General features: G+C 48.5%; 1 protein-coding gene across 3 annotated transcripts in view; it reads left to right on the top strand.

Annotated features, from left to right (window-relative positions):
- Nucleotides 1-27,875, top strand: part of SRGAP1 (SLIT-ROBO Rho GTPase activating protein 1) — a 182,542-nt gene that overhangs the window by 71,781 nt on the left and 82,886 nt on the right. For all 3 annotated transcript variants that reach the window (XM_037515107.2, XM_037515108.2, XM_054696744.1), the window contains exons 2-3: nt 13,708-13,903; nt 18,417-18,579. In XM_037515107.2, coding sequence (XP_037371004.1) covers nt 13,708-13,903; nt 18,417-18,579 — 359 coding nt within the window. The remainder of the gene's footprint in view (nt 1-13,707; nt 13,904-18,416; nt 18,580-27,875) is intronic.

Genomic DNA, 27,875 nt, shown 5'->3' on the forward strand with positions numbered 1-27,875 from the left:
GCTGGGTTTGGGACGGCGGGTGTATTTTAGGTAGATGACTGGATTCACCCCTCCAGGGGATGGTGATGGAGCTCGGTGATGGTAGGGGTGGGAGGAAATTAATTTAAATCACTGCTGTTCAGAACCTCCTGTGTCCCGACAGCACACTGTAAGGGCAGGACTGGCCACAGGGCAGGTTTTCTAGGACCCAGCAGACCGGGTCAAGGAGGGGGTCAGAGTCCTCAGTGGCTTTTGCAGGTTTTTTATTTAGATTACCAGGTACACGGCAGGCAGGGCGCTGGGGGGCCGGGAGGCCAGCAAGTCTTTACTCAGGGCTCTCCGACCTCCTCTCACATTCTCTCTGCTCTTCTCGTGGCTCTGCTTCTCTCTCGGCTTCTGCTGCGTCTCTGTTTCTCTTTCGGCTTCTGCTGGCGTCCCCGTGACGCCGCGACTTAAAAGCCCAGTCTCAGCCCAGGTGAATCCCATCTCCCTAGGCCCACACCCCACTCCAGGGGCCGCCATCAGGCATGCACTCAGGACTGCCAGGATGGTGGGAGGGCAGAAAAGCCTGACATTTTTCCTTACCCTACACACAGCCACCCTCTTCCCCTGCTTCCCTTCGTGCGCTCACACCTGGCGTCCACACTCGCCAGGATTTTATTATTATATTATTATTTAAATACGGAAAATTGCATGTTTACATACACACATTTTTACAACCTAGCTGTTATTTAAGCTCTAATTGAAGAGGACATTTGTACTAAAGCACTCTCACTTTTAAACATTCGAGAACAACCAAACTGTTGTAGCGTTTTTGGTGATGGGAACGACAAATCTGGCTGATCCTCTGACCCCTCTCATACTCTGAAAGTGACCCCAGAGAACTGCGCTCCCCACTATGGCGGCCACACGAACAGCCTGAGGGAGCTGTGGCACCCGAAAACCCCGGGCGTGGTGTGCTGTGAGGGCACAAGGCTGAGATGCCGCCAGATCTTGAGGACTTAATGTAAGAAGTTATAAGGGAGCTCCTTGTTACCTTTTCATTCCTGATTCCATGTTACCGTTACAAAATTTCGATATGGTGGGTTAAATAAGCTCTATTATTAAAATGAATTTCACCTGTTACTTTCGCTTTCCTTCTTAATGTGGCTGCTAGAAAATGTAAAAGTACACGTGTGACCTGCATCCGTGGTGCATGTTCTGTCTCTGCTTTTCTTTCCCCCGGAATAACCAGGACCTTGTGGTGTTGGTGCAAGCACAGGCGGTCACAGTCTCTCGGCTTTTTAATCGAATTTTATTGATACGCCTTTCATTGGCACAACTGAGTGCAGGGAGGCACTTCACCCCTCGGTGTGTGCGCACGCGTGATCTGTGCTCCAGGGCCCAGGGCCAGGACACCGTCACTGCACCCCTTCTGGGCCCCCCACTCCCGTCTGCTTGCTTTTTGAGGGTACGTGTGTACGGTTTAGACAAATCGTGTGAATGTGATGCCGTCTAAAGACAAAAAGTGTGTGAGAGGAAACAGCCGCAGAACCACGCCGGCCGTGCAGGCCCTTTGGCTCCGCGGGAGTTCTGAGCGCGCAGGCGAGCGGGCATGGCGGGCAGAGTCCTGGGACCCTGGGAATAGGACCGTCATCTGCCGTAGGCCTTCATCGCCGCCGCACAGTTTCCTTCTTTGACGGTTTTTCCCAGAATTGAAACTTTAAGATCGTGAGCGCCACCCTCGAGCAAGGCATAATCTTTCAGGACCGTTGGGGGAAAGTTCTCGTGAGAAGCATCTTGAAAAGAGTCGTATTTAGTATTTGAAGAAATGAACCTTTAAAAACTTTGATGAAACGACCTAGAATTGCTAAGTATGACATTGCCGGAAGAGACAACATAACTGTCTTTCGATCAAAGGCTTGTTAAGATCGCTTTTTCAATGAAAACAGGTCATTGGAAGCAGCAGAAGTTGCTGAAATAGCAGAATATATGTCATTACTCTGTTTTCCCCTAAGAGACTGTGGGAAGTGGGAGAAGAGGAAGAAAAAAGATTCCAGCAATCTCCTTGTCATGTAACTTACAGCATCCCCGGTAGCCAGAGCGCCTGTGCATGGAGGCCCGCTTTACCTGCCAGCCAGGTGACCATGGGCAAGGCCTAAGCCTCTTCTGCCTCAGTTTATTCATCTGTAAAAATGAAATAGGGATAATACTTACTACCTAATCGATTGCTTAGAGAGTTAAATAAGCTAATCTGTGTAAAGCAGAACAGTGCTTGACATGCGGTACGCCCCCTGGAAGGCAGCGGTGGTGATCCATTCTTGCTGCAGTTGTCATTGTTTGATCGGCTCTTACATTCGAATGGAAAATTACAAAGTTCTGAACCCTTTGGTTCACATCTTCGTCTTTCTGGCAGTGGTGCGAGTCCACAAGGTGAGTCTGTATCTAGTTTACCTGTTTTATAATGAAGTCACTTGGGTCCCGAGAGGCTCACTTGGGTATTTAGTGACAGCTGGAAACCTCACCCCAGTGTGGATTCCCCGGTTACTCTTCATCAGAGCCTGATCAACAGGACTTTTAAGCCCCTTGCGGAATACACTGAGGCTCGGTAAGTCCCTAGTTACACTGTGGTTTTTACTTTTTGAATTACACCCCCAGGAATCACCAATGATTGCTTGTGGATGGCTTGAGGGTGTGTTTATTTACCTAAAATCCTAAAACTCTAAATTTAAACATGTCATAGCAGAGGGTTATCTGTGTGCTAAAATAGCGGGATCCCCGTCTCACCTGACTGTATTGAAGACCAAACTCTCCCCCGATTAGCTCAAAGGGACTTTGAGTCACTTTTGTCCTTTTGTTAAAGGGAACTGTACTGTTGATACGTGGTTCCCGAGTGAGGCTCTGTAATCTCACTTAAATTTAGGTTGGTACAAGGAGGGAAATGTAGACTTTGGAACCAGACAAAGATGGATGAGAACTAAATCTGTCTCTTTTCTGTGGCCTTCAGACTCCTCAATAAACTTTTTGAGTCTTTGTTTTGACATCTGCACAACAGGGCTGTGGGGATGAATTTGCAGGCTGACGTGAGGCTCGGAGGTGAGCTGAGGGAGTCTGGCCCCAGGAGCGGACCCGGGGCGGAGCTTATTCATGGGCTGGAATTTCTGCCTGGGTACCGGGGATTGTACCTTCAGCACCGAAACAGCATGTGCTAAGTCATGAGGGGTTGGGAATTCAAAAAAGAATATAACCTGGAGCTTTGCATACTGGAAGACTAGAAGGCTACAGAACAAAATATTATCAGTATTAATATCTTGATGATAGAAAATCAAGTGGGCTTTTTAAGTTACCTTTTCTGACTTATATATATATATATATATGTCTACTTTTGTACACAGTTATTTTTAAATTTAGAAAATCATTCCTATTTTTTAAACGGTGCAAAATGTAATCACACCATATTAGCAGATGCGTTCTCAGAGTGGGTGATTTCTCCCTCTTTCTACTTTTCTAATCTTCTAAAATGAGTTTGTTTGCATGAATAATGCAGAAAATAAAAGTGCATTTTAATGGCATAATCACCACCCCAAAATGGAACCTACGGTGTATTAGAATTCACAAAAATATGGCTTCTTGGGCCAACTGGTGTAGTAGTCCTATTGACAATAACAGGGCCTGCGTCCTGAGCACTCCTGCGTGAGGCTCTCCTGGAACCCTTGCATGCGCCATCTAACTAAATCCTCATGACAACTTAATGAAATTGGTTTCAGTTGAGGTTTAAAAGTCCATAAATTACCCACGGTTAGAACTCAAAATTTAAATTTATATTTTCAAAGGGGAAAAAAATCTTGATGTTAGTAACAGAAGAAATCTTCAGGTATCCTCAGCTGTTATATATGCTCCACAAAAGTTTTGATCATGTTCTCATTCAGCTAAGTGGTCTCAGCTGCTCGCTAGCTGTCATGGCAATCTAACTACCAGGCGACTTTTTTTCTGAATTTCTTTCTCAAGTTTGTGTTAGTTGGCCAATTGGGATGTGGATTATCTTTTTCTTGGTTTAGACTAAAGGACAGCACAGGAGAAGGAGAGATGTCTTGTTAAGGGGAGAGGTTTGTTTAGTGAAAACAGGCCATACAATCCAAGCCTGATTTTGAACAACTCGAAGGTGGTGGTTGGGGTGAGTTGATCTGCTCATCCTTGGTAGCAGGTAACATCTTCCTTTTAGCCTCTGGTTCCCAGAATGTTCAGGAAACGATACTGTTAGTATGAGTTCGCCTGAGTCAGTATGTGTGAGTAATCTTAACTGTTCTTCACCACCATTAAGCCTTTCCTTTCATTAATGTTTACCTTTTTTTTTTAAACATATTTCTGTATTTGCTGCTCCTGAATCATCTTACATCCTGGCTTTTTGATGGGTCTGCTTCTCCTGCTTCTTGAGTGCACTTACTCAAACAAAGTACTCTTGTGGAAGTTTGATATTTAATTTTAAAAGTATGTCTGTGAGCTTTTTTGCACAGGGGGAGGAGTGGCCTGGCTTATTCATCTTTATATAGAAGCAACGCGCATGAGTCATGCTGTTGGCATTTGATCCATCTTGTTGAACTCATAGATGAGTTCTTATTTCAGTGCCAGGGAGACTCCTCTAAGGACTGGAGATGCCCACTGGAGGCACAAGCTGAACCTGAGAATTCCATCACCAGACAGTAGACCTAGCGAAGTGATTTCCAAGCTTATTGGAAATCCGAGTGCCCATGATTCCTCTACTATCTAACACGCACCCAAAGAGGAGAGACGGGGCAGCTCCTGGGTAGACCAGATTATCCCAGGAAACCTCTGATGACAATGGTGACTAATGGGATTTGTACCATCACAAGGAACAAAAGCACTTTTCTGTGAGTTCTTGAATTGTAAACAGTGTTCATCTCCAGAAACATTTCCAGTAAGATTGGAGCTGACACCACTTTCTGGATATGGGCTGAGCCCCAGGAGAGCATAGTGAGGAGGGGGGAAATGCTGTAGTATTTTCAATTCTGAGAAAACTAGTAAGACGTTTTAGACCAATTTTCAATCCATTATCATCCAGGTTTCAAATAAATTCTCTTAAGAGCTGGGAAAAACCACTCCTCGCATATGCCACCTGACATGCTCTTGATTGGTTTCCACACACCATGTCCATTGCTGCCTCGTTAGCGAGGTCCCCCCAGTTATCCTTAGTTTAAATTTTGTTTCTCATATATTTATGACCTTTGGAAAAGGTAATCACTGGAATGTTTCTCTGTCAGGCCACAACATGGTAGTCAAGAGGTGGAACGTGGCACAAGGCTGGTGTTTGATGACCTCTACAACTTTTTCTTTTAATTCCTTGCTGGTATCTAAAATTTTGGAGATTTTACCCTCGAATCCAAGTTTCCGCTTTCTCTTTGAATATAGCAAACCCGGCATAACTGCAGGAGACATCCCCGCAGCTGAGATTATGGGGGCTCGCACCTGGGAGGCTGGTACCCACTGCGCCCCGTCACCTGCATCACGGGTGCGTCCCCCTCGGCCGCTCTGCTGTGCGCCCTGGGCGCGCCTCCCGGAGCCTTGGGTGTCGTGGACTCCGCGCAGCTGTTGTTTCAGCATCCGGGGCGGGGACCGCGGGGTGATGCTGGGGTCATTTTACAGAGAAAATGGGGCAAAGCATTGTGAGGACACCTGCCTGGTTTTACGGCCTTTCTGCTCCAGCCCTGAGCCGAGACAGACATCACACCCACAGAGGAGCTGGGAACCCTCCTTGAGGACAGGATGATGCGAGGATTGGGATCTCTGGCTGCAGGAGCACACTCGAGCAACAGGCCCTGAAAGCAGGCGGTGAAGGAGTCTTGGGGCAGATTCCACTGACATTAGAGCTACATTCACGACCAGTTTCTGCTCCACTTGGGGTTCCGGCCGCGGAAAGGTGGGGCAGACAGTTCATAGCTCTGAACAGCCCTCACTTTCCTGCTGCTAGGACAAAAATCTGCTTTATGTTTGACCCTGAAATTGTATTCTCACGCTGGCCCAAGACTGGAGGCTGACACATTGAGTTTTTTAGAAGCAAAATCTGCCTTCCAGAAATCTCCAAGCCCGAAGACTAGCAGGAAACAGCTACAGCTCTCCCCAGGCCTCTGTCCCCCAGGTCTGATCCAGGGACTTCCGAGCCTGTCCTCACTCATCCCCCCGGCTTCATTTTCTTCACCTGCCCCTTCCTTTTTCCTTACTCTGTCCTCTCTCTCTCTCTCTCTCTCTCTCTCTCTCTCCCCCCTGCCCCCCACTTCCTTGTCTTCTCATTAAGCTATGATTTCCTTTATCCCTTTTCTGCTCTCACCTTCCCTCTTCTTCTCAGCCATCTAGTCCACTGTCTTGTTTGCATCTTTTATTGCTCACCCAGGAGCAGGGAGATTTAACGGAGGAGATCTGCCTGGTGGGAAGAGAACAGGGAGGGAAGGATTCAAATAGATGCAACATTAAGATTCTAAGTGCAGACTACAGGGAGAGGTGGGGAGAAGCTACTTGGTGCCGGAGGCTTGGAGGGAGGGGGACAGCACTTTCCAGCGGTGCACGAAGAGCTGTTTGTGCATCTGATCGTGTTAAACGAATCTCTTCCAAATAAGAGCGGAAACCGAGTAGGCCCCGTGGCAGAGGCCGTAAACCTGATATTGCCTGTGAGATTCTACATGGAGCTCTTAAGAGACCTAAGACTGGGAAGTGCTGGCCCTTTACCTTAGCATCTCTGCTTTGTGGTAAGATTAAGTGACACAATATCTTTCAAGAGCTGCACCTTTTCAGAGTACATTGCATAGACCCCAAAGTGAATAGGAAAGAGAGAAGTTAGGTGTTTTAATTAATTTGTGGTTTAGGGCCACTTTAATTCAAAATTTATATCTAATTACAGTGAAATAAAAACAACTGATCATTTTACAATATGTATAAATCCTCCCACTCAGTACCCACTGTCATCTGTGAATATAGCTGCCTCTGCCCTTCCTTATCTAGATGAGCAGAAAACAGCTTTTACGAACTACGTGTCAAATTTGGGGTTGAAGATTTCTTAGTAATTTCCTCAAAACAGTCCTAGTAGATATCTTTTCTAAATGCAAAAACCATGCATGCATTTTTCATTTGTCAAATACATACATGGGAACGCCCCTATAGTGAGTGATCAGTGAGTGAGTGAAGGTGGTTCCCTTATTGCTGTGGAGTGTTTACTCCAAGCCCCTGGTGATTGGCCCTGCCCCTGCTCCCCCTGAGCCCTGCCATGCAGAGCAAACTGCACTCCTTACAGCACCCACACTCCCTGGACACTCATGCCCCTGGGCCTTTGCACAGCCTCCTCCTTTGGCCCACCATACCCTTGCCATCCCCACCCCCCAAAGTGGCACCTTCCTGCATAGCTACCAGCTCCAGTGCCACCTTAGGCCCGACTAACTGGCCAGCATGAGCCATTCCCTCTTGTGTGCCCTCAGTGTTACAGAGCAACCCCAATATGAAACTGGTTGCCTGGCTGTGGGTCCTCGCCTCTGTGCTTAAAGGGGATTTATTAATGCTAAACTGCAGATACACAAGTTAATAAAAGGCTTATTTACAAGGGAAGGGAAAATAAAGAAATGAATAACTCCGGGAGAAAAAGAAGGAGATAAATTCGTGAATGCGTCCTACCCATTCCACTGACCTGGAATCCCAACAACCCACTGAGGGCTGGTGAAAAGCCAAGCTCCGTGAGGCCAAGAGGGCGACCCCCAGCCACATGGCTGGTTATATACCCAAACAAAAACATGGCTGCTTAACTCCGCCCTCATATCCCAGCAACCCTCCCCTGGTGATCATGGGATTTGTAGTTCCCAGTGTCTTGGTGGCTTCGGTCTGGAGTGGGGGCGGAGTCCACAAAGCCTGTATGGAGTTTGCTCAGGACATCCTCCCCCCAACAGCAGCTCTGTGTTTGTGTTTCCTGCAGCCCTTCACCACTGCTGCACTGTAAATGACGATCATTATACAAATATCAGGTCCTCATTTCCCTGTCTCTACACTGCAAACTAGCCTGGGAGGCCCAGAGGGTAAAAAGGAATAGTTTTATTTTTGTCTCGCCAGAGTCCAGCATCTGGAAGATGTTCAGTGACAGCCCAATGAGTCGTGTAAGCGTTTCTGTGTGCATTTGCTCAGTGGACATTGCTGCATTCCATTTTTTCAGATCGTGTGGGTAAAATCAGATGTTTGTGCAGGACGAGACGTACAACTTTATTATAAAGTCTGGCTCATATCTGAGAATAAAGTAGAAAGATGTTATTTTTAATACATTGGTTAACTATCAAATTGGACATTTTCTTTAGTACTTTGAAGAGAGAAAGTAATGAAGAAGAGAATACGGCTGACATTTTAAACAAAGGTGGTTCGTGTTCAATACTTACTTAGACTTGAAAAAATACATATAATAATCTTTTTTTTAAAGATTTATTTATTTACGCAAGAACCAGGGTACAGGCCAGATGCGCAGGAGGGTGAGAGAATCCACCAGAGCCAGAGCAGGGAGCAGAGCAGGCAGACTGATGATACACTCCTGAGGGGAGCAGCGGGTGGCAGGAGAGGTCTGCGCGCCATGAGGGACCCTCGCCGGTGGCCAGGGATCGAACCGGCGCTGCAGAGGCTGCAGGCAGCTTCACAGCGTGGCACTCAACTGCCTGTGCCACCAGGGGAGGCCCATATAATAATCTTAAAAGATATATGTGTTGTATGTGTGTGTGTATGCAGATATCTACCTAGCTATCTAATTTCAAAAACTGCCATGTCGTTAAGTGTTTTATGCTTGAAACTTGGAAGGCGTTTCTTTTTGCTATCATCCAGAATTGAGGAGCTGGAGTGGGGTGCAGGGGGAGGAGGAGGAAGAGTTAGCAAATCTGAGTCCTAAGTCTATACCTGCATGCCCGAGTGCTTCTATGACATATTCTTGACTGAATGGGACATCTATCAAAGTTACTTATTGAGTGTTGTGTGTTTTATGACAATTTAGAGACATGATATTTCTATTCAGGGGATAAAATCTGTGTAGTTCAAATCTTCATAGAAGCAGTAACATAATAGTAATACTGCAGAATTATTTCGAACAAGCAAATATGGATTCCCTCAAAGCCATGGCAATCAGGAAACACTAGGAATTAGCATTAGCCACTAGTTCGTTTTTAAAAATTATTGGAATTTTTTTGTCGCCTTTTGTCTTTCTTACTTTTGGCTTTCTTTAAGTAAATGATAGAAATTCTCATTGTTTTTCTAAATGACACTAGACACTTGGCACTTGGCCTTTTATTTGACACATTACAATTACATGCAGCATCTGTATATATCCTGACAAGTTATCCAGACGCCCAGGTCACCTTGGCATGCTTTGTATAATTATACATCGTGTGTGATTGTGGAGCTCTATAATTTTGCGCCATGAACTTTGAAGTCAGACAAACCTGAAAGCAAATGCAAGCCCTGTTACTTGTTAATTGTATGATTTTGTGTAAAATACTTCACCTCTGTTCTTTGGTGTCCTCACCTGTGTGATGGAGTCACTGCATAAGAGGATTGCAGCGAAATTAAATAAGCTAAGCTATATCCAGTCCATATCACAGGATTAGGAACATAGTAGTAACTTAATAATCTGTTAGATATAAACACTAAGTTGCTTGGGAGAGTTGCTGTTCTTGTAGATGCTTTAAAATTGTAATTACTGCAATAGGGAGATAGCCTTGACCTGAAAAAGTCTCAATTTGCAATTAATTCCTATTTAAACTAATGGAAGAATTTTTCTTTCTTAAAACTAATAGAAAATAAAAGAAAAAACTTGTGCAAGTTTTTATATTACTCCACGCAACTTCATGTTGAATTAGATCAGAAAAGAGAGTCAACATTCAGAGAATGCCCCAAACTTCTGTTAGCGACACAGTCATTACTAAATGTAAATCTCTGTGCTCTCCGCGGATCAATGATTTCCACACACTGTCTTTCTGGTAGTGAAAATCAATCTAAGAATACGGTCTTAAATGTCTTGCTTAATTATGGGGAAGTTAATGAAATCATGCCTCTGTGCCTTCCACAAAAGCGCTGCAGTGAGTCGCTCAGACGTGCGCCCCCCGAAGCAGGCTTTGCCTACAATGTGGTTAAACAGCAATAATGGATCATCTTAATCGATTGCCCTTTATCCCGGCTAACTTTCATTGAGAAACAAAAGTGCACATTTGTTTTCCATTCTTTACCTAAAAATGTTATCTAGGCCCAAATACAGTATTTGGTTTTCGGGTGACAGCGCTTTGGAAACAGGATTGTTGTTTTTTTATCCCTATAGGCTCTTCCTTTGCTCGATCCTTCGGCCCAGAGATCGGTCTGAAACCCTGTGCCCTTCATAAGTCGCTTCATTTCAGATCAGTCATTTCATCCCAGTCAGGACCATTATAATATCAATGTATGTGACGCTCTGACCTAGGAAGTCGTCCTTTATCTTCTGGATTAAGATACTAAGAGAATATACACCTTTTTGATATCATAAGGGAAATCTGGCCAAATCAGACTACGGCCGTCTCGCTCACTCAGGGTCCAGTAGCCCTGGTCGCCCCGTGGCATACCGGAGAAGCAGCCACGTCTGGACTTACTCTTTCCAGGAAATGTGCCCCAGTGCCGTCTCACGCGATTTTATTTTTAGAGTTAGAACTTCCCTTTATCAGAGCAATAGCCAGGAAGGCCTCTGTCTCTTTCCCAGGCAATTCCATTCCATTGGGAAGGTGTTAGTCAGCAGATTTTTATAGCTCAGGGGAACTATTTCAATTTTTTTTTTTTTAACAAAATAGTTGAATAACTGGAAAGCGCGCTCAGTGTGTGTCCTGTGGCTTCACCGGGGCTGATTCACTCTGTGTGACTCTAGTGGAACAGAGTCACAAAAACAGAGGGTGGTTTTTAGCACCTGCATCCCTCAGCCCCCATTAAAACAGCCGAGATGATCATTGAGTAGGTCCCGCCCCAGATTTAAGTCATGGCCACTTGGAGGCTCTCAGAAGCGGCATTTTTCTGCCTCCAAGAAGTTGTGCCACTTACGCAGTTGTGTGGGAGTCAGGCGATCACCCCTCCTGGCTTCCTGTGGAGCAAGTTCCATTCCCGCATCGGAAATGATGCTGGCTAGGACGTCAATCTGCCACTCGGGCTTAAAGATAAATTCAGGATAAAGTGAAAATATTGAAAGAAATCCATTTTATGAAAAAGGCATCAGTTTCTTTATTTAAATTTTTTATTGTTATCTAAGAAAAAAATTTTTGAAAGACCCTGTGAGAATGGCCTTAAGAAACGAGGCTCACAGTTTTATTAGAATCAGTCCTTCATATGGCCCTTTTGCCAGTGCCAGCCCCGGTCTCTGGGGTGTTGGGGTGACCCACACGTGGCTCCCTCCCAGGCTGGCGTGGGCTGGGCCAGGGCCCCTGGCTTGTTGGCTCTGAACAGTGGAGAAAACGTGGTCCAAAATTTGTGTGACTAGGCATTTATTTTAATCATCTCATTTATTTGAAAATTTTTTACATTCTCAGTGCCGTGTAAGGTTCAGTCCCATCTAGCGAGGTTACCTGAATAAAGTCACCCCGTAAGTGCAGGAAGATGACCCCCCGTGCTGACCTGTGACTGCCGCAAGGTGTGGGGAACCCAAAGGTTTTCCATTGCTAACAAGATATTTCTTTTGGGTGTGCTTTCATTTTGATTGCATTATTTTTCTTTTTTTAATCTTTTCCTCCTTTGGCAAACTTTTTAAATTAAAGAGGCAGCTGAAGGGATTTTCCTGTTCCAGTTTTTGGAGCATATTCTATTTCCTCACAGCGATACTCTGGTGTCATCACCATTGAACTGCCGTGGGCGTCCTGATTTAATGGGAAAATCACAGGTAACATGAAGTAACAATTACTCTCCGCGGAATGAGGTTGAGGTTTAGCCAGGGAAGTGCTGTCCTCAAAACTCCCTTGTTGTTGACTTTGAGCTCCCAAGGGAGCAAGCAAGAGAATACCTGAGAATGAGACGTGACAGGGAGTCACATGTAATTTTTGTGCACTCTGACGAGATCCGAACTCTCAGCCACTTTTAATTCTTATTTGGCACTTCAAGGCCACTTTCAAAGAAACAGAAAAACTAGTTGACAGTCTAGAACGATTGATATATTTTCTCTTAGCATAGCAACATGTGTGGAGATTACTTCATCTTGAAATATTTATGGGATTCCTGAATGAGAAATAACCCCCACCCTTGAATATTTTTTTATGAAGCAAAAATATTTCTGCGTTTGTGAGGGGAAGAACTTGGCAGATATGCTGATTATCAAACTGCATTAAAAACACTTATTTTGATGGACTGGAAGCCAGATCTATCCGTCAGTTATAAGCCTGTGATAACGTCTTTACTCTGGCGGTCACCACATTTCTATGAGATTAGTAAAAGGATTCTCCAATCTAGACATGGAGAAACCAAAAGAATATACTTGAGAACTGTGTACAGATTCTTCTTTGTAAAAATGAGGATAATTCTGGTACCCCCTTCACTGGGGTATCGACTCATAACTGATCAGCATTATCTATTACTAAATTAAGCACATTTCATGAATTTCCATGCAGAACCTGACCATCCTGCTGTTCATGAGCTTGATTAAACATCGCCAAGTGTCTGCATCTATATGGTCAGCTCAGTCTTTATCAAAAATAATCGCAAGAAATCGAGGAGGTGTTTGGACGTTGCTCACTATCAACTCCATTGAACTAGCTTCAGCCCTCGCTGTGAGGGACTCTGTGCTCACACTGGAAAAGACAAGTGAAGAAGTTTCCAGTATGAATCTTCTGGCCTGTGGATGGTAGCTGGGGCTGAGGACAAAAACAAGCCAGTAATTAGTAGTTACTGTATCTCATTTTCCAAAACACACGTTTCATTGCCACAGTCATTTATAGAGAGTTTTGCCTGACAAGATTAGCTTTTGTGTCTTTTGCTAAATCACAAAAGAATAACCTTCATGTTCCTAATGTATTAAAATTGTCCAAGAATTTTCTGCAGGATACTAGCGTTGATAAGGCTGTTGGCTTGAACAATGTATAAAAAGCAAAGGCCAGTTGACATGAGCCCTTGATATTGTAAACAGAGTAATAATGTGGAATCCAAGGGTTGCCTCTTGTGAATGGATTACTTGGGTATAAAAAGAAATTATTTTTAGACGTGGCATCCCTGTAAACCCTGAAGCTTCGTGTTTTACAAACTAGAAATTTATGCACTAAATAAAAATTACCAGATGTCAGAGACGGTTGTGCCAACTGACAGATGAGGAGTGGCTCAGAGTCTGGAAGAAGTGATGCGCATTTCTTAGCCATTCAAACTCAAAAGGGGTAGTTGAGGTAAAATGCTGTTGAAAAAATGACAGTGCACTCAGGGTCCCCAGAGAGGTCACATGGGACAAATGATTATCTGGAAGTCTTTAGTTTTTCTTCCCTCAGGACTCCGTGTGTGTTTGTGGCATTGCAAATATAACCCATGTTTCTCTTCTAATTTATTCCATTCTTTCTTGTGGTTTGCTTCATTTCTTAAAGGGTCAGCAGTGACCTTATTAAAAGGATCAACCTGCACACAGTGGATTCATAAGGATCCATATAGAACTAACTGTATCACAGGATCCATCCCCTTCCCTTGCGCGGACCAGCACACCTTGGTACTTTTCATGAAATCGTCAAATGGATTTTTTTCTCTCTTTAGAAATTCGAGCTCAACTGGTGGAACAACAAAAATGCCTGGAGCAGCAAACAGAGATGCGAGTTCAGCTTCTCCAAGATCTGCAGGATTTCTTCCGGAAAAAAGCCGAAATCGAGACTGAGTATTCTCGGAACCTGGAGAAGTTGGCAGAACGATTCATGGCCAAGACGAGGAGCACGAAGGACCATCAGCAATACAAGTAAGAGGCTGTGTTGTGCCACCTTTCCAAGGCACGGTCCCGTTTGTCAGCCCCCTTCTTGGCTTCAGGACCTTCCGTTTTTGTCTTAGACGTTCAGGGATTGGCCATCTATGAACGCAACTCTCTGCACTTGTAGTCTGAGCACCAATTTATCTCATTTTATAGTCTTCTCTGGACACGTTTCTCTTTCCAATAAATATACATTTGTGGATAATTTTATATGCAAGAAGAAAAATATGTATTTATAATATCCATGATATCAACAAATAAGGAGTTGACACTGACCACGAGTAGATATTTGAATGAGTCTGTTTAACTGCTTCTCCCAGCACCAAGCTGAGGATTTCTGGAGTGATTGCTTATGAAAATAAGCAACAGGGGCTGCTTGCATTTAGCGCACCCCCCGCACCTCGTCATTACACTGAGACAGGCTGACAATAAGGGTCTTTGGTAAAACATTTACGATTGAGTATAATTAACCTTTTCATTCATTGTACTCCATTTGATTAAACACTCGTAGAGGCTCTTCTGATCATGACCTTGCAGCCTAGACCCTGGAGACAGAGAGAGGCTGGTCATGACTCCAGCAGAGGACACAGATGATGTGGTGGGGGGGGGGGGCTGTGGGGGGTGGTTCACAGGATGCCCTGGGCAGACAGGAAGTCGCAGCATTGGGGGGCGGGGAGGGAGATCAAGGGGAGGTCCTGGAAGAAGTGACGTGTCAGTGAGGACCTCATGGACAAGTTGGCCGGTTCCGGGGCCAGAGCCGGATGCTTGAGGCCGGAGAACAGCCCGTGTCGGGGACGGGGGTGGGTGTGGGCGGCCGTGCAGACAGAGCCCCGTCCCGCCGGGGTGAGCGCTGAGAGATCCTCTGCGTGGCCATAGCGGCCAGCGGGCCAGCTGGGTGGTGCTGGCCGTCCCTCAAGAGCAGCCTTTGTGGCTCTGCTGGATTCCAAGAGTTTAAGCGGAAGAACGGGCGGCTCAGGGCGGCTCAGGCCTGTGTTTTAACATGACAAAGACCAGGACTCCCGCCTGGGACCTTCCTCTGCTCAGAGAGCTTTCCTGTTCTCCAGGCGCACAGCACGCTTCTGGCTTTTCTGCCTAAGATAAATAAACAAGCAACAAAGCAAGCAAACAAACACATAGATAGCAAAAGCCAGAGACAGGACTGTGGGTTGACGGAGGATTAATCAGGGGGGGGGGACGACCCTGTGGGGGCTGCGGTCAGGCGGTGAACTGGCCACACAGGCAGGCAGGACGGGGCCCGGGAGGGTGATGTCTGGAGCCAGCACAGCCGTCGTGCCTGCAAACGCCCACACGAGATGGTCTGGGAGACACTTCTCCAAATCTGCCAGGAATGCCGAGTGAGACCCAAAGACATCTTCTAAACAGCATCTTCCTATTGCTGAACTCACAGGAAAGTGCGGGCGATTTCCAAGGGGCGAACAGGGGACGAAGGAGCTGAAAACCAGGCGGTGGTCACGTCCCGCCCCTGGCTCTGGCTGGAGAGGAGGCCTGTGCAGGGGCAGGGCTGGCGCGACGGCTCCCGCCACCCGTCCCGTCACGTTGCATGCCAGCCCGCGTCGGGCCGGAAGAGCTGCCAGCTCTGAGAATGGCTGAGGCCGAGAACCCTCTCCCCACAGCACAGGGTCAGCACGCGGAGGCCTGCCTGCTGGCCTGGGCTCCGGATTGCACGGGGCTGCAGAGACCCGTCTCTGCTCTTGGCTTTGCGGCTCTGGGTGGCTTTGGCATAAAAAGCCGGGCAGGAGCCACCCCTGCTAACACCTCAGCTACCCCTGAGGCACTTTTGAGTAAGTGCAGAGCTCTCCTGAGGGGGATACCTTTTTCTTTGTCTTTTGTTTTGTTTTTTTTTTTTTTTGGTTGACTTTAACCTCTAGTCTTGGTCCAGCATAGAAATCACTTAGCGATGGTTCCCAGGGAGAACAAAATGTCAAAGAGGCCTGACAAAGATCGGAGCCGGAGAGACGGGAGCCGTGTTATACCCCAGAGTACTGTCCTCCGTTACGTGGCGGCAGACAGAAGCCAGCCCGTCCCCTCAGTCAGTACATCTTTTTTATTGATGTCTCCTGTGTTCAGTCGAGAGCCGAACCCAGGTGTGGCTCACGCACCCTCCTCTGGTTCCCTGATGGATCAGCTTCCGCTTTTTGTGTCTCCTGGATTGTTTACTAGTTTTCCTCAAAAAAGTGGAATTTTCTTTAACGTGGGTGAGCGCAGCATCGACCGGGGCTGCAGGTCAGAGGGGTAGCCGTCGTGGACGGTACGAGGCAGCGTTAGGAAAGATTCGAAGGCAGGCTCTGGGAAGAGTCAGACAAAGCGGGTGTGAATGTCCACCCCGCCATGACGTTGGTCACGTTGCTGGACCTCTCTGAGCCTCGGCCCAGCTTGTGGGTGACAGTCGCTGACCATGAATGAGAAATGCAACAAAGATGTGGTTCAGTGTCGGGGTGGAGCGCGACGCCATGTTCCTGCTCGTCGCCAAGCCAGCGTCCATGTCTAGCATGAACCCTGCCAGCTCTTACAGCCGGGCTTCGGACCTGGCTCTCGCTCCACTGGGGGCGCGCAGTGGAGACCAGCTCTTGGCCTAAGTGGCCGCCGTGTGTGACGCCCCAGGCCAGCTCCTGGGCATCAGACTCTGACACGCTGTTGGCTTCAGCAAATGTCCGCCAACGGCTTGCTTCACCCCCTCAGCAATGGGGAACGCAGACCTCTGCCTCGGACGGCGCTGAGGCCGGTACTGCCAGGTGTCCGCCTGCTGGATGCCGTGAGCTAACTCGGGGCAGCGCTAACTGTGCGCCTGCAGCTCTGTGGGAAGCGCTGCCGTGTGCGTTAATGCCGGCGATGCTCATCGTAGACTTCTAGGTCTTGTCATCTGACCCACTCTAGGAGCGAAGCGACAGAGGCATAGAGAGGTTAAGCTCATGTGGCCGAGGTCACACGGCTGCCGAGGGCGGCTCTGGGGCTTGCGCCTGCACCGCGTGGACCCGTGTTTTACCCGATGGGCCTGTGCGCTGCTTCCCAGTCCCCCAGAGCTGCTGCTAGGGTGTTGCCGCTGAGGTTATTATGATTCACTAAGGCAGTAACCTTCCCTCCATGAATAGTATCTATTCAATATCTGAGAATACAAAGAAGCATAAAATGTTCTCAACGACTTGACCACTGTCCCCACGTGGACGCTGCGTCCTCGCTCTTCCCTGCGATGCCAGCAGCGCCCACGTGGAGTCAGGTGATTCTCGAAGTGTTGCCTCCTCTCTCCCCCTTTGGATGTCTCTGTCTCTGTCCTGATTCTTTCCTCGAGTGTCACTCTAAGCGCACCGCGTCTTCCTTCCCTTGGATCTTCCACTTCCTCGGCTTGCTCGGGGATTTTTCGCCTCCTCCGGTGATTGTCCTGCAGCCTGCAGCTCAATCATTTTCTTATTTCAAATTTCAGTTTCCACCTTCTGTTCCTGGATTGTATTTCTCAGAACGTTCATTTGCTTTCCGAGTTTTCTTGCTTCTCTCTGAGCTATTTTTTTCTAGTTTTCTTTGGATCGTTCCAATTCTTTAATTTTCATAATGATGACAATTTTGAGTTCTCTGTCTGAGAGGTGAGGAAGCTCCTCCGTGCCTTTGGGACTTGGTTCTGGGTTTGTTTTCTCTCTGTGGTGTGTTGCTCCCCCGGGGACTTGCTTGGCTGTTAGTATTTTTCTATCTCCCCGTTGCTTACTCTGGGCTTGCTCTGCCGTGACTGGGCCTCTGCTGGGTGTGGGTCTTGCCCTCCCCTGTCATTCACCAGGTGGCAGGTTCAGAGCCGGGGCCCCCGGAGCTGATCCAGCCAAGCTGGGCCGCGGGGCCCCTGGGGTCCCTGGGCCGGTGGGCAGGGCCTGCAGCTTCCCGGGGGCTTAGAGCCACACAGGTTTTCTTTAAGGATTTTTGCAAACTGTCCAATGCCATTTACATTCACTTTTAGCTTAATTATTAAAAACAAAAAAACAAAACAAAACCAAAAAACCCAAGGAGTTACCAACCTGAAGTAGTGTATCGGGTTAAACAGGCACGTGGCAGGTTAAGAGAGACTTCTGGGGCCTATTCAAAGCCTTGAGACAACTCTACAAAGTCCTGGCTCCTGGAAAGGCTGTTTGGGAGGCCGGGGGCCGTGGATCACGGGATTAATAAATACCCTCAGATTTATGTTCTGTGAAAAGCATCCCTGGCCAAATCGCTTTCCCAACAGCAGACTGAGCCGTCAAAGCAGGCGTTGTGCGCCGTCGAGGGCGCCAGCCAGTGGCGTCTACGTGAACACGAGCTGCTTCCCTCACGGGGTGTTGACGGCTCAGCACCCGCCTGCGTCTGTGCTGGGACCCGCGGCCCAGTCTGCGGTGCAGGTTCTGACCCGTGGTGTTGGTCCGGGTTTTCCCTCCCCAGCCTGGGGGCTCTGAGTTTGTGCTGGTGACTCCCCGCGGCTGCCCAGGGCCGCTCTGAAATCCACGCTGACCCTGTCTTCCTCCGTTTCTAGGAAAGACCAGAACTTGCTGTCTCCCGTGAACTGCTGGTATTTGCTCCTGAACCAAGTGAGGCGAGAGAGCAGAGACCACGCCACCCTGAGCGACATCTACCTGAACAACGTCATCATGCGGTTCATGCAGATCAGCGAGGACTCCACCAGGATGTTCAAGAAGGTAGGCCTGCCTGCGACCCGGCCGCGGGGCCGTGCGCTGTCCGGGCTCCGTCGCTGCCAGGTGGAGGAAGAAACGAACGCGGGTTTAAGGCGGAACAGCCGGTCAGGCCTCGGCAGGCGAGCTGGCAGAGCCGAGCCCCCGGGCCAGCGCACAGCAGGAGCAAAACCTGAAACCGCGCTGTCCCTGCAGACCGCACCTCTGTGCAGGCCACGGCGCCCTGGGCCGCCTCCCCCAGCGGTGAGGCCTCTGCCCGAGAGGACGCCCCTCCGAGTGGGTTTGGGGCTCGCACGGGGTCAGGGACTCGTGAACAAGATAACCGGCTGCGCTGCTCTCTCGGGAGACCCTTATCACGGCTTTTCTCACCCCGCCAGGCCGGAAGCCAGAGGTGACACGAGGACCTGTCCCCAGAGCACAGAAAACTCAGGGCTTCTTCCTCCCCAAATCCAATTGGCAAAAAAAAAAAGAAGGGGGTGGGTTTTTTAAAGCTTCTTTATCGTTGTCGCTAGGCTCAGCCAGCTCTCAGCAACTTTTTTGTCACTTGGACATTTTTGTTGAGAACAATAACAAGATGAGACTGTTTCCTGCGCAGCAAATGCAGCTCCTCGCTCAGAGCTTTTAGTTTTTATATTTGTAGGACAAGGGTCCCCCCCCCACCCCGGCTTCCTCGCCGTGGTCTTTGCTGCCCATACAGCATCTGTACTTCCCGTCAGCAAATGATTATTAGCTTCAAAAAGTAGGGGGAGAAGCACCTTGTGGATTACTGACGAGTTTCTATCTCGAAGGGCCCTCTCGGAAACAGAGACGCAGTGCTCAGCCGGCCGGCTGGGAGACCGCTCGGTCACGTTTGATGTAGCCACATGGGTTTTGATTTCTGCCTAGGAAGGGAGTCTAGCAGACTGTTTTCTTTTGCTATTTTTTTCTATTTAAGGGGGAAAAAAGATTTCAAACAAAGGAGAAATTTTGAGATTTGGAAACAAATGGGTTAAGAAGAGAGTGGAGACATAGCCTGTGTTCTTGAAAGTATTTATTTTTAAAAATAGTCCCGATGGACCGTGAAGGTGAACTTTCCTCATGCGCCAGACGACTCAGCCAGGTCCTCACTTGGTTCAGCGTGTTTTGTTGTTGTTGTTGTTTTAGCCTCTTCTATGAGCACATGATGCGGTTAGGGCTGCACAGACGAAGAAAAGCTCGTCCTCTTTCAAGGAGGTCACGGCTTATGCACATTTTTCTGGTGCAGGATGATGCCTCCCGGCCGTGGGGGCGCGGGCGCCTTGCAGCCAGGGCTTCTGAGACCAGCACCTCAACTGAGCTAGTTTATTTATCCAGCCAACAAAACATTTTTCAAATGCCCGGCTGAGGAAGCAGAATTAAAAGACTTGTCTCTGCCTGCAAGGAGCGCATCATAATAATTAACAGTTACCGTATGAAAGGAACGCAGACCCCTGTGGGAGCCTGAAGGCTGGAGATCTCAGCCCCTCTGAGGCGTCAGGAGCCGTCTCACGCCAGGGCCCCCTCGAGCGCGCTGGCAGCAGCTCCGCGGGAGGAGGTCGTCAGACCGACAAGCGCAGGGCGCCGTCGGGAGCGCGAGAGCAGAGCAGGTTCAGGGGCAGTTGGATGTCGCTGGCCCAGGGCGCGTGGGCGCGGGTGATGAGATGTGAGGCCAGAAAGGCCGTTCCTGCAAGGGGCTCCGCACGTCTCGCCGTGACGTAAGGATGTGTATTTTGTAAGTCAAGGCTTGATGAGACGGATCCGACGCCCAGCACTAAGGGTGAGATGGAGCTGGGCGTGCGCCCCAGAGCTCCCGCTGACTGGCATGCGGCCTCGGGAGGCAAGGAGCCCAGAGCTGGTGGGCAGGGCAGGCTGGGCAGAGGGGGACACTGAGCTGATGGACGGGCCGGAGCTGGGACAGGTTTTTGGGTTTGTTCTCGGAGTCTCTGAATTGAGCTGCACTTGGGGAAGGGCTGAGTGACCCTGGCGTGAGTGAGTCCCGTTCGCGCAGGGTAGTTCCCAAGGGGAATTCCCAAAGAGGGATCAGCTGGGAGGTTTAGCAGGCGCAGCCAGCATGCCCAGGAGTTGGGGAAGGAGCCCCCGAGTCTTGGAGAGAGGGTCTGGGGAGTGAACAGTGAACACACAGACTCACCCCACACCCTCCTTACTGACTGCCTGGAGGTTCTCTTCTGGCCCAGACTTTCTGGGACTCGGCGAGTTGCAGTCCTGGAAACCGTCTGTGTATACAAGGCCCCGGGTTGCTGTGGCCTGTGAGATCTCATGACAAGCAGCACAGTGATTGGACAGACAGCACGCGTGCCTGAGCGTGCAACAGGCGCGCAACACAATGATTCGGTATTTGCCTCTCGTCAAAGTTAAGTCTCGCCCACACCCATCGCCTGCGTTGACTTCGGTGCTGCAGACTCTCTTCTCACGCCGAACGTTTGCTGACCAGATGGGGAAAAAGTTAGCTGACAGTTCCAAGTGTCCCCTTCCACCTCCCTCAAGGAGACCCGGCAGGCGAAGCCCCAGCTCACGTGTTCTTGCTGGGAAAAGAACAAGAGGTGCCAGTTTTCAAAAGGGAGGGACCGCAGCCCGCTGAGGAGCCAGACCTCAGTGTCACCTGCCGCCGCGGGAAGCCCAGCTCCCCGGCAAGTCCAAGTGACTTCAGGCTCCTTTGGATGCCAAGGCAAGGAGAGGTTTTCTGCTCTCTTTTTCATCGTCCAGGCTTCCTCCCCAGCTGCTGTGGCCATCAGAACGGCCGGGGCACCCTCGGAGTGTACATTCTGGTCCGGGGAGGGAGACTAGAACCTCGTTTTCCAAGAAAACCCCGCGAGTGTGGGGGTCCGGACGGATGCTGGGTGTTTGACAGGCTCCCCCCCCACACACACAGCTGCATTTTACTCCGTGTCGTCAGCGATAGAGAGTCCTTCTGGCCGAACTATTGGAGCAAATAAATTCTAGGAAATTTTTGTACCCAAATAGCTCTCGTCATCCGGGAGACTCTTCTAGGGATCCCGAATCCCATGAACAGGCGGAGGGAACAGCTTCTCGTCTTAAATTTTCATCACCTCAGAGCCTGTTTGACTGAAAGTTTCAACAGGGAAAAAAGCTGAATCTTTTAAAAATAGCAATATCTGATTACTAAAATATTCACTACTTCAGATGTAGGCCTTTAGGGTGGTAAATGAGCCTTGTCTGGATCACACCCAGTCATCTCCGAGACGCTGAAACCAGATGTTTGGGTCTGTGTCTTGGCCGTGTACACGGGGGCATATTTGTAAATCCTTGAGCCTCAGTTTCCACGTCTGTGGAAGGGCCCCAGTGACCTCCTCCGGCTGACTGCACGGGCGTTCGTGACTTGTGCTGAGGTGGGAAGCCACTTACTGTGTGGACTTAAGTTCTGGCTTTTAGCTGCAGCTTCATTGTCTCCTGCCTTGTGGACCTGCCCTGCACCCGCGGGATGATGTCACGTGAGCTGACGCTAGACGTTGTACCAACGCTGTGTTGTTCTGAGGAGGACGTGGGGCTCGCCGTGCTCCACAACCACACGTTCCTCCTCATCACTCCTTAGACCTTCCAGACCCTACTTGGGCGCCGTTCAGAAGTGCCCTCGCCGCACCCCGGCTTGGGAGTGACTCGCGGTTGGGGTGCTCACATTTGCACGGTGAGCTGGAGCCGGGGGAGCACTGAGGGGCTGTGCCAGGCAGCACCCCCCGCCCTGCCAGGCCGGCGTCTCACGTGGGGGTCTTCTCCCTGATGCTGCCTTCACCCAGCACTCAGCCGTTCCCTTCTAGACCCCCGCCGGGCTTGGGCAGGGAGCGCGACAGGACAGGGCAGCGCCCTTCCCTCTCACGTTCCACCTTGTCCTCTTCGGAGAGTCAGAGACGGAAAACTCCTCGCGCAGACAGTTTGGAAACCCTGGCTTCTTCCCCAGGGAACGGGTGCTGAGATGCCCTGCCCTGTCCCGCAGCGATGAGTCTCGCCCCGTCTCTCCATCACTCCCCCTGGCAGCGCGTCCCGCATCTGGGGGTGCTGCAGCCGGGACAGGTCCTGCCAGTGGCCACGGTCGCGGGGCAGCCACGGCCGACTCGCAGCAGCGCCTCGTGTCAGCGCCTCACCCCGTGGTCGTGGTTCATTTTTCAAACGTTACTCGACGCGTGGAGTCGGGCGGGAGCCTGGAGAACAGGGGCGCTGGGACGTGTTAGATTAGCCGTGTGCCGTGAACTGTCTTGAGCTCGGTCGTCTCCCCACGGATCATGTTCGTCACCAGTGGTTCTGTGCCCCGACGTGGCGGAGGAGCCCTTCTTCTGCTTCCTCCCCGCTGGCAGCATCCGGGGTCCCCCTTCCTGCACTGTGTGCCCCTCTGTGCTCCGCAGCTCTCGGGCGCTAGCCCAGGCGTCCCCACAGCTGCCCGAGGAGCGGGCGTTAGACTCCACACTCCAGGGGGGAGGAAACACCCGCCCCCCGAGGGGCCCACACAGCTTGGGTGGCTGTAACTTCTGTGACCGCCCGTGGTGACTGGAGTCCCGCTCGGGGCGTAGGTCAGGAACTTCTGAGAATCGGGGCGCTGCTTCTCTCGGTCCCGTTCATACAAAAGTCCTGCAGAATGACAGAGTCCTGAGCGGGCCGCGGGATCCATCTGTCATCCCGGGGGTAGGCAGGGACCCCAAGCAGCAGAGACCGGCCCGGCCACTGAGGATTACCCCGCGTTAGTGTCAACGCTGTGGATTATCAGACTCAGGCGCGTGGGAATTAAATTAAACCACTTCGGTATGGCCGGGGACGTGGCTAGTCTGCAGAGAAGGAGCGATTCCTGGTAGGATTGGGAAATTTGTCGTCATTTTTCATTTCGATCAAAGCCAGCCATGGTCTATTTGCAGACTCCAATTTGAAAGAAAACAAAGACACGGAGGAAGAAAAAAACCGTGTCTTGGAGTAGACTGCCAAAAATAGGTTAATATTCAGACACGCATTTTACTGTAAGTTAGTGAAAGAGGCCAGATTATTCGAGGTCTCTGAGGTGCTAACGTTATTTTGAGAAAAGGCCCATGAGTTTTTAAAAACCTGAAAGCCGCTCATCTGTGTACATAAAAAGTTACCTACCGTCTTTCTTTTGTAATACTAAAATACGTATCATTGTAAAAACATAGAAGACACAAAAATATAGAAATGAAAGTAACATTTATCTGTATTACCGACTGGTAATATTTTAGGCTATAGCTTTTTGCTATTTACAGGTGTACACATGTATGTGCAGCAGACAGCATCTATACATACATGTTTTACAAAATTTCATGTAAAATATTATCAGCATTCCCCGTGTCTGGAAACAATCGTTCCTTAAAAGCAGCATAATTCACGCCTAAACAGTGTTTCAATGTCTTCACAGGCGTGTTATTTTTCTCTTGTTGGGCATGAAATCTCTGAGCTTTTTTCTATGATTTTTTTTTCTTATGCTACATTTCCTTGAAGAAGAATTATTAGGTCCAAGGTTCACATTAGAATTTTTGGCTTCAGATGAAATTTATACACTGCCTTTCTGGGATAATAATGTTCATGGCTATGATTTACCAGTGACTAATCTGGTCCCTGAAAAATAGATTGACTATTTTATTAGCAGAGAGCTATCACCTCTGATTTAGTATGCTGATGCAACAGTATTAAATAATATAACAAGTGGAAATTTTGCAAAGCAGAAGAATTAAATGGCATCCTGGTGGCCTCAAGGGACAGCTTAATTATTGATAGGGCGTGGACTATAGGGCGTGGACAAAGAAGGGAGAGCTCTCCAGCTAACAGTGGCTGGTGGCTTGAATTTTCCAGACTCTTGGGCTAGCTCAATTTTCTAGAGAGAAATCAAAACCAAACTATTTCTTGAATGATGCCATCTTCTGAAATATTTTAGAAGTCATTTTATTTGTATTTTTAATTGCTTATCAAGTTGACTGGTCCATCGTAAGTGCTCAGAGAGCAGTGGCTGGTGGTGCTGCTGTTTCTCCATTTTCATCACTGCTTTTGTTACTGAGCGACAGCGGGACATGTGTGGCCGACTTGGCTACAAATTTAACAGGTGAATTACTAGATAAGCACATTCACCATTGGCTTAGAAACTTTATTAAAGATATTTAAAGAGAATAATTCAGCAGGTGATATGTGTGTGTCTCCTTGGAAGATTATGTAATTTTTAAAACCTGGTGTCAACTAAGTCATACATTTTATCTTGCAGCATTTCACTGACGTGATCTTGTCAGTAGTTGAAACAGTTTTCCAAAAGCACCCGAAGTTTTTCTACAGTTAAATTAAAAATCTGGAAGGGTGGAGACAAACATTATTTAAGTGGCTCTCTCTGAGTTGATTTCATTTACTCTATTTGCTTCTCTGTACTCCTGATGTGTGTCTGGTGTACATATCGTCTATAACACACAAGAAATTAACTATTATAAACTAAAGCCTCACAGAGACCTGGCTCAGAGGATACAGGCACTGTTTACTACGTCGTCTGCACGTGTGGTGTACAGTGTGCATACAGATGTGCTGGACACTCTATTCAGGATGCTGTTCATGAATGGATAATTTGTCTGTTCTCCTGGTCCACTTGAAAATCATGCTTTGAATTTCAGTATCAAGATGATTAAAACGAAGGGCCTCCCCAGTGGCCAGTGGCGCAGCGGTTGAGCGCTGGGCTGCAAAGCTGCCCGCAGCCTCAGCAGCGCCAGTTTGATCCCCGGCCGCGGGCGATCACCCTCCCGTGCTTCTGACTGTTCCCAGTGCTTGTATAAATAAATAAATCTTTTTAAAAAATGATTAAAATGAAAAGACGTTTTTAAAAAGGAACTTTTGAACTATTGCAGGATGTGCATGGACTCCAGTGACCTAGATCCCAGCTGTCTTTAACCAGTTTTGAGGTGATGTTGTTGTTATTCCACGAACAATAGATCTTTAAAGGCAGTTTCTATTTCAGACTAAAGTCTTGAAGACTGATTAGTTTATAAGTTTGGAGTTTGGTTCAAGAGTTACACAGAGAGATTTTATTTGGTTTAAATTGTTTGAATAAGCGTAAGTCAGGCTGGCATAAAATTGGTTTACCCCCCAGTAGTTAGTTGTACAGCCGCTGTTCCATCCTCAGCACAGAGCGCGCTCATGCACACCGGCGAATAAATGAGTGATTGCATGAGTGAATGAATGTTTATCAGTTTCTCAAAGAATCTCTGCCTTTTGTGTATTAATTCAGTGGGTAACTTAAAAATGATCCAATCGCCTATATATTGACTTATTATTTTTAAATAGTCCCCGATTTTTTCTTTGCAGGGTGCTGTTAAGACTCTGATCATGGATTTCCTACACTAAGTGATTTCATTTGCTTCACCACAGATTGTACCCATATCCCAGCCCGCTGTGCCAGAGGTCTAACCTCTTGACAACACTGGGGCGTCCATGGCTTACCATCGCTGCATTACCATGCCTGCCGCAGGAAGCACAGTTGGCCTTAGTAATAAATTAGTAGACCCAGATTTATGTATGAAAACATTATGGTGGCGACATTAAGAAACAATAAAGCTGAGTCATTAAATGTTTGTAAAGTTCAACATGTAGAGAAAAGGTCTGGACGTCTATTTCTGATTTTTTTTGTTAATTACATTACGGTCTCAACCAGAGTTTCATAACATATTCTGATTTTAATTGGGTAGGTTTGTTTATATCAGTCCCTCCCTGAGGGTTTATGCCTAAGCAATTATTCATTTAGTGACACTGAAAAGGTATTTCGAATTTATTACCACTTTGAGTAGAACAATAACCCTAGCATGGAAGATTGTGTTTCTAGGGAAGTGAAAGCTGAAAATGAAGAGTTATTTTACCTACTCTACTCCCTGTAGAATGTGAACGTTCACTCTTGAGTTACTTAATCTGTTCGAGGGCTGTTTATACCTGGGAGGTTAGAAGTGACTTTGGCTCATGTGACTTTGCACTTGCAAATTATCTGCTCACAAATTGAAGACAGAAACCACAGGCCTCTTCACCGGGGTCTGGATGCCACCTTTGCCTAGTGATGGCATCAGTAAATAAGAGATGCCCCTGGTATTTCCTTTAAGATTAAGTTTCATCTCATTTCAAAATGGTCTGAACTCCCTGCATCTATGGTTCATTCTAATTTCCCCATGTTTTCTGGAATTTTGTCTAAAGGGATATTGAATGTGTATTTTCCTCAATCGACAGTGAAGTCGATCATGAAGCTAATTCCGTGCACATTAATATTTAGTTGTGATTTTAATAAATGCAAAACCATGTCCCTTGACACATAGAAGGGAAATGTGCAGAATCCACAAGCCTGGTCGAAGCCATTAAGCCCAAGTCAACTCTCTCCATCGTCACTTTAGAGGATGCTCTTGCCTCTGTCAGAAGTTGGTGGTGAATTACGAGAATCTATTATTAAAAAGACACATGAGCGTGAGCGTGGACACTTCCCGGCACACACACCGTGGAAGCATGGGCTCACCTTTTCACCAGAATTCACACCCCAGACTCACCAACAGTGAGACACTAAAATTCAAAACCTCAATAAATATTGAATCAGGTTTTCCTCTTTCCCAGCACAGGTCAGACTCCTTGGCTGGTCATCACTATAGATTTACTGTATAAGCACCTCTGGGAGAGGCCAGTGGCCTCTGAACTGACCATTTAATCTGGCCGCATGGACCCTTGAGGATGTGTCCATGTGCTCAGATTACTGTGCTCCTTCTCCCGCCCTCCGGTCCTCCCTGGGAGGGCCGAGGGGCAGGTCCCAGGCCTGCGTGGACAGGGCCGGGCCGAGCCACTCGTGGATCCGGTGACGGGGCTCCCCGGGGAGAGCCAGGCTTCCCTCAGCCCCAGGCCGGGTCCGCAACGAGTCCACTGAGCCCACTAGGGCTCCCCGGCCTTGGGGCCTCCTTAATTATTGCTGTTCTCAACCCTTGGCCGAGGGGCCTTTGCGCTGGGGACGCAGGACCTGGGAAGTGGGCAGCTGAGCGGGGTGGACGCGGGGCCTCAACCCCACCAGAGCCCAAGCTGGGCCCGGACCCGCCGTGAAACTGGGTGTTAAGATAACACGAGCCGAGGTGGCAGGAGGCCGCGGGGACATGTGTGCCTGAAGAGCAGCCCCGAGCAGAGGGGCCGAGCGCCTCCCGCGTGCGTGGCCGCGACCGTCCTCGAGTGCTGTTCACGCCTGGGAGGTTAGAAGTGACTTTGGCTTCGGGAACACAGGAAACCCCGGCAGGATGAAAACGCATACGCTGTGCAAAAATGAACAATGATGTAAAAATATATAAAAT

This window comes from Talpa occidentalis, unplaced genomic scaffold (assembly GCF_014898055.3).
Source record: "Talpa occidentalis isolate TD23 unplaced genomic scaffold, MPIMG_talOcc4v2.1 talOcc4.16, whole genome shotgun sequence".
Lineage (NCBI taxonomy): Eukaryota > Metazoa > Chordata > Mammalia > Eulipotyphla > Talpidae > Talpa > Talpa occidentalis.